The sequence below is a fragment of the Sipha flava genome, unplaced genomic scaffold (assembly GCF_003268045.1).
Source record: "Sipha flava isolate LNK unplaced genomic scaffold, YSA_version1 18881_pilon_pilon, whole genome shotgun sequence".
Lineage (NCBI taxonomy): Eukaryota > Metazoa > Arthropoda > Insecta > Hemiptera > Aphididae > Sipha > Sipha flava.
This window is the reverse complement of record NW_020272471.1, coordinates 1-7,428: the sequence shown is the minus strand read 5'-3', so window position 1 is coordinate 7,428 and position 7,428 is coordinate 1. Positions and strand designations below refer to the sequence as shown.

The window sequence follows — 7,428 nt, the reverse complement described above, 5'->3', positions numbered from 1 at the left end:
AAATATTTTTCACTAAATGACAGCAACACAAATTAAGTAAGGTTTTTTGATTTCATTTGTTTTATGATCATACAAGTAATCATAACATTCGTCTAAGTAATCAATAACATCTGTGCAACCGTTAAAAGCCTGTGCCAACGATTTTATTATTGCCGTGGAGAAATCACTCGTCACGTTCACAATTAAATCTGACAGGACAAAGACGTGTTCTGTTGCAAACCTTTTAAATGCATATAGCCAACTGGAAATAGCTAATGCCGAATGATTGGTGCTTATGAATTCCGCGACTGGCATCATGTGATCGTTTGCTTTTATTACCGCCGCATAGTACAATTAACGTTTTTCTTGTTTTTTCTTTGACGATCTTATTACTGTACCTGTTACGTCAACATTTAATGTGACTTGTTTGAGTTTATGCAAAACCATCAATTGTTCTTTACTAAAAATGTAACATTCAAAGTTACGACTTTGGGAGTGTGATACATATTTTACAAATTCTGAGTTTTCAGAAGCCATTTGTACCATATCTCTACTCTGTCATCATCGTTGTTGTAATCAAAATGAATCAACATTTCATGTGACACTCTTTTATAAACACTAGTGATCTTATTTGTTGAAGGTTCCCTCGTTTTAACTTACTAGGAGAACATTTCAAAACATGTTTTTGCCTCAAAGCCAGTGGATTGAAATGCCTCTTTTCTATAACTAATTCGTTCCGGTCCTCTCAGAAAGTTTGTTAATTTTCCATCGTGACTATAGTTTATTTAATTGCTAAGAACATATGACTTAACGCCACTGTCAGTCTTTTTCCCAAATGATGATATCGGGTGTTTCTACGGTATCGATTACGTTTTACGATTGTTGGTTATTTAATCGTTACTCAAAAAATAATAAACTGAAAGAGTTGACATTTATACAGAACACTTATATAAAAGTTTACTAGAGATAATATAAATTCAAAAGATTTCGGTAGTATATATGCTATTAATAGGTATTTGAAATTTAAATAAAATTATAACTGAGACTATATCTTTATTTTTATATTTATGCATATGTTTGGTCATGAAATTATTAAATACGATTATTTCAACAACAAAAATATCAACTTTTTACAAAAATAAACATAATTTTTTATAATTAGCCACATGAGTATTTTAAGTATACATATGAATTGATCTTAAATACATTATAGATTATAAATTTTAACCTAGACATAAGAGAAAATTTCGAGAGGCAGTTACAAACCCTTGAACCTCCTCTGCGTGCGCCGCTGATTAAGCGTACCATTGATTATAAATATAACACATAAGTTATATTTTTAAACCTAGTTTGATTATCCGCACAAATCGTTCATCAAAACTCTAAACAAATGTATTGACTTACATTGAAGTATTAGTTCCATGACTAGGTTCATTCTCCAATGTTGAAACATTTCTGTCCGTCTATATAATAAATATTTAATAAATTAAAAATAGCTATCAAATACACATCATAATTAATATATAGCTATTTTGATTTACCATGTCAGTTGTACGATTTTCTCTCCATTTTTTAAGTGCATTAAAATTTCCTCGATGTTTTTTTATAAGATATTTTCTGTGACGTTTTTTTGGCAAAACGTTCTGCATGATGTAGATATCACAGAATTTATTTTTATATATTTAAGCTGTACTATAAATCAAATATGAATGAGCTACTATAGCTGATTTCTAACATTTTCATTTTCATTTACAAAATTACCTATGTCTTATCATTGAGAGTTTATTTCTAGGCTTTTGAATTATTGCAATATTTAGCCCAATTTCATTTTGGTATAATATAATATAAAATAAACAGATTGATAACGATGCGGACACTATAATTAGCGGCGCCGCGCCGGCGCGGTAACGATTAGCAGAAGAGGGTTACTTCCACACGCGGCATGCCCAAGTCAGTACACACTGTTGCGAGGAATATGATTTAGTTCTATTTTTTTCGAAAAAGAATTAATTTTTTGCCAATCATACTGGTTTCCTTTGTCATCGGATAAAACTTCTAAAAACATATTTGAATTAGTCATGAAGTTTACTGTTCGCGCTGTATATATTGTTTGTGTAAAATTTGTTCATGTCATCATTTTCGTGCGATGCGTAGCGGTGCGTTGCGTATTCGCGGCCCTCGTCGGCGGCGATGATAAGCCTCCGTGTGCGACCGGCCGGATACGTTATCGCGCTGTTATCGTCGTACGAGAATGCCCGTTATTCCACGTTTTCTTCATATTGTCGGTTATGTTTTTGTAAAAGTAAAAGTCATGTTCTCAGTGCCAAAGTTTCTAAGTTCTCGTGTATTTTTGGTTTAGTGTGGTGGCACTGAGACATTTATCTTCATTGTGGTGTCCGGCGGCCTTAGCCTTCGTGGTGAATGTCGTCGGACCCATCTCGCTCTCGTTTTTGTGTCTTCGTGGTGTGCACATCTAATTTCATTTTTGTCAAGTCCGTACGTCCGCAGCCATTTATACACTGCGGTGTGCCGTCTAAGGCATTTGTCTAGTCACAGGGTTGGTGCAGTCGCGTGGATGCAATCAGCCACTCAACATAGTCACATGTTATGTGAGTATTGGTCGACCATATTTGTTTCATTGTGTTAAAGGCCGACAGGCCTCAGCCGTTGTAGGCACGTTATTTTATTATTTTGCATCAGCCGTCGTAGGCATATTATTTATATTGTATTATTTTGCATTGGCCAACATAGGCATCTACCACATTATTGATATATATATATATATATTTTATTCATACACTGCGGTGTGCCGTCATAGGCAAATTATTATTATAAATTGAATTATTATTTTGCGCGCGCCATGTGGGCCACGTATTTTATTTAAATTATTTTGTGTTGCGTGCCGTGTGGCCGTATATTATTTATTTATATTTATATATTATTATTATTTACATTATTATATTATTATTTAGTGTGTGCCGTGTGGGCCACATAGTGATTTATTTATTATTCATTCGGTGTGCCGTTTTAGGCCAAATTATTATTATTCATTTGTGTATTTCAAATTATTGTGTGCCGTATGGGCCACATTGTTTATTATTTAATAATTAATATATATATATTGATTATCATTTTGTAGCCGCCATAGGCAAATTATTTATTATTATTGTTGTGCCAAACAGGCAGTTGTACCTTTTTTTTATTTAATTATACTACCTACAACTATTGTACCATTTTGGCTTTTATGTATTATTTATCATTTACTTAAATTTTATTAATATAATCTGTGAATTTATTTATATATATTATTATTATTTTTTACTTCCTGGCGAACAAGCCAGCCCTCTATTATTGTTGGGCACTTGCCACGCCGACATTTACTTGAAATCGACTTTTTTACATTTTCAAATTATTTTATCAATTTCATATTATTTACAATTTAAATTTATTATTATTTTAGATTTTAAAATCAATTTTTTAAGGGTATAAAAATAATAATTCAAAAAAGTAAAAAAGTCGTTTTCAAGTCAACTTCATGACGAATTCAAATATGTTTGTATGAGTCTTATCCGATCATTGGGCAGTTCAGTACAATTGGCAGAATATAGGTATATTTTGATAGAAAACGTAATCCGGATCGAATCCCCTTAATATAATATGAATAAATATATAAATGAGACTTATTTTTAATATAATATTTGTTTGACCTTTTATAACTTTAATATTAATTAAAAAAATGTATAATATTATAAAAATGATGTACTTATTGTAATTTGTAAATTGTAATTAAAATAAATATGAAACTATGTCATAATTTAAATCGGCGTTTTCTTTATAACGTTTGATGTCACAAGTGGTATATCTAGTATAAAGGCTATGCCCCAGTGGCGTGAAGTATTGTATTTAAGAAAATAAATCATAAGAATAACAAAAATATATTTTCTTAATATTCTGACAATTTAAAATTAAGTTAACAAAAAACTATAACAACAAGCACAATTTTAAAAAAGGTCGACAATTGATAAAATGATAAAAGGTTTAGACATAAACAAGTCTGGCTAAAATATTTATTTTCTATAAACAATTTAGTTTCGCTAAATATTATAAACATCAATAGAAATTATTACTTAATCTTCAATCGTTCCAGTAGAAATTATTCATATTTTGTGAAATATTTCAATTACAAATAGAATCTTATTTTATATGAATATATAATATAAGTATCTAGTATACAATATATACTGCACACTGTATTAGTGAATACATAAATAAAAAAGAAATACATATCCAAAAGTCAGTCAATAGTATTATATTATTTATCCTTTAGTAAATATTATATTTACTTATTAATTATTATTGTTATTTATGTTTACAGTTGAAATGGAAAACCGCCCTCGCTGTATCAAAAACATGGATGTTATAGCATGGGTTCCTGGTATTCCTGGACATGGTCCTAAATTTCCACTACCAGATAATTCCCAACCAGGAACTCTTTGTTTAAAATACAAAGGAATGAAAATCTTCAGGACGTAAAATCTAAAAAAAATTATTTTCAACAATTCGTCGTTTATAAAGATAATGTTTTTCCTAAGGTTCTTTTGTCACCGAATTTTTCGTATAGTAGATGTTTCACATTATTTTATTTTATATATCAATATTATTAACTACTCAAAAAAATTAGTACATTCGTCAAATTAACCATAATCTTAAATTAGTTTAAAACATTTTATATTTGGTGTTAACGACGAGAAAAAAATATCAAAATTATAACTAAAGTAGAATAATAAGATTTATAAGTGCTTAATTAACTTATTTTTCTTGTTATTTTTAGTCACATGTAAATCCACTAAATTACAAAGCGACAGCAACATAGCTAAGGACGTCAAAGAAAAAAAAATAATGTCAATGATAAATTTAAAAGCAGCAAGTCACCTACTCAAATCAGGTACAAACCAGCAGACTCAGAATATACAGTAGGAGAAGTAAGGAGTTATTCGGAAGGACAAAAGTTTTCTGCTGTGCCCTTAAAACGTTCTGTTGGTGTCCAATGGAATGTTGATGATACCGAAGGCACCACTCCAGTTAACCACTCCAGACGAGACATGTAGATAGACTAACAGTCTAATAGACCGTTAAATTACAGCGAATTGGGTTCAACGAATTTATCACAAAACTTGCTCGCCAGCCAATGACGATTGATAATCCGATTTAATCTCTTGCTCCGAAACATAAAAATTTAGATCTTGGTGGTGTTATGTATGGAATCGGAATACAGATTTGCAGATTTTTAAAATGCCCAATATTTATTTGTTCATTTTTACCTAATAGCGATTCGTCCGATTTAATATCTTCCTCCGAAGTCAGAAAAAACGACCTGATGAACACTAAATTCCATTTCGAAAATTTTTATAAAATCACCTCTTCGATCTATTAATTTGAAACTTACACAGCTCGTAGCAAGTACACTAAGCTACCATCCCTGCGAGTTTGTTGACCCTCCTCCAAATATCATGGAGCCGACGTTCTGATTATGCATTATGCAACATGAATGGCTCTAAGTGCGTAAAAACTAGATATAACGTACTTCATTGGCTTGGTAGTATCTTAAATATTTACCCACTGAACTCAAAACTATATTACTTATTTCTGAAACTTTAGAACAATGTAGTCAACAATATTTAAAAGCAAACTGTATATTTTTTAAAATTTTAGAAGTCTATTTTGAATATTTAAATATTTTGTAGATAGTTTTTTAATCGGTCTTCATATGTCTTGACCATTATCCTTTGAGATGCTATTGGTCGGGACTGCACCAATTTTATCGGATTAAATCTTCAATTTGGGAACTGTGTTATGTAATGCCGTATTTGGTCCATGGAATATTCAAAGGGACCTGTGTTTCTGCTTTTTGGGAATGTCACATAGACTATGTTCCCTTCTACTTTTGTGACAACCCCGGCTAAGTACGGGTACCCAATGGAAACCACATTAACGGTGTCCCCACCTTTTATATCCTGTTGCCATACTACGTTTTGCGATGATCCAGCGATGTCCTCTACATTTTCGGTACAGCAAGCTGTTGGTTGGGTGATTTCTACACGTTTTCTGACTCTTCGAGAAGGCGACAACATCCGACAATCATCCACTGATCTTCTTTTTCTGACATATTTTTTGGCTTCCTTTTCGATTGGATGAGAGGGATTGTTATATTCATTCAAAACCGCATATATCGCATTAATTGTCTCTGGTTCTGGATCAAATGATGAACCATTGGTTCTCGACTTCCAGTGGTTAAATTTGATGTTGTATGGTCCAATCTCGTCTTGGCCAATTGCTTTTGTAGGCTTACAAATAACTTAAGTTTTACCTGAGTATAATATCTTGATTAAAATTGTTGTCTGCTTCAACCAACGACCAACATAATCCCGTACTTCCTGAGATTTTGGGGTTGTTTGAAAGAGAATTTGGAACACATATTTTGTTGTATCTAATAAACCGCCCGCCTCGTTGAGCAGCATTCCGTAGCCATGTCACGTACCATAAAAAGTCTTCAGGTGTTATTTCACGGACCAGCTTATTAAGTGTTTCTGCTATAAACTGTCTGATCGATTCAATAAAGACATAAAAGTTAAAAAATTTCAAGTTCCAGCGGTGGTTCATCATTACAACACCATCATGAAAAAACCTGTCAACAGTTTCGATAACAATGTTAACAATGTGTCGGTAATATATGATATAAGAAAAGAACTTGGTGGTGGGGACCGCGAAGGATTAAACTTGATTGAAAAAGAAAAACTTAATTTTAAACATGGTACTGTGAGACGTTTAATCAAATTATTTGAGAATATGAATGCTGCTTCGGCAAATAAATAATATAAGTTGAAATATAACTCAAAAAATCAGAATTCAGAACACTATTCAGTTAGTATCGCATTATAAAATAATACTAAAAACATTGTGTTGTTATATATTTAAGAATAAATTGTAATTAATTGTTAATAAAGATATGTTCTAACATAATATATTCTATCAATTTAATATTTTATAAATATAATATGATATCGCAAACCGCTTGTTATGAAACGATTTAATCCACGATGTATTAATATTAATATTAATATTAACATTAAATTTAATTAAATAACTAAAATAATTTAATGGAATATTAGTTTAACCATCCAATTTCTTTAAAATTATATTTTATAACAAAATCATAATGAAAATCTTAAGAAAATATTTGTATCCAATTTTCAACCATTAAGTATAAAAAACTTTTCTTGTATACATTTGAGAAAGTGGCAGCCACCATTAATTGTCCATAATAATATGGGTACATAGAGTGTTGTATCAATTTGAGAAAATATTTTATCGGTTGATATTAGAGCATGCCGGACTGTCCAAACACACTGAAAAAAATATTACTAGTAAAATTGACAAACTTAAATTGTA

The 7,428-nt window shown here is 31.0% G+C and overlaps 1 protein-coding gene across 2 annotated transcripts; it reads left to right on the top strand.

Moving 5' to 3' along the window:
* The first annotated feature begins 4 nt into the window (after positions 1 to 4).
* LOC112681253 lies at positions 5 to 5,637 on the top strand. Of its 2 annotated transcripts, none has more exons than XM_025551520.1 (3): positions 5 to 36; positions 4,355 to 4,504; positions 4,811 to 5,637. In XM_025551520.1, exons 2-3 carry the CDS (start codon positions 4,360 to 4,362, stop codon positions 4,954 to 4,956), a joined length of 291 nt encoding a protein of 96 aa, XP_025407305.1. In that variant the 5' UTR covers positions 5 to 36; positions 4,355 to 4,359; the 3' UTR covers positions 4,957 to 5,637. The 2 variants fall into 2 exon arrangements, with proteins under 2 accessions (XP_025407305.1, XP_025407304.1); XM_025551519.1 differs by lacking the exon at positions 5 to 36 and adding an exon at positions 1,856 to 2,588.
* The last annotated feature ends 1,791 nt before the right edge of the window (positions 5,638 to 7,428 follow it).

Coding starts and splice junctions, on each gene's coding strand:
- LOC112681253 (XM_025551519.1), top strand. CDS start 2,555: ATGCAATCAGCCACTCAACATAGTCACATGTTAT. Junction 2,589..4,354: donor TCAACATAGTCACATGTTAT/GTGAGTATTGGT, acceptor TTATGTTTACAG/TTGAAATGGAAAACCGCCCT. Junction 4,505..4,810: donor CAAAGGAATGAAAATCTTCA/GGACGTAAAATC, acceptor TGTTATTTTTAG/TCACATGTAAATCCACTAAA.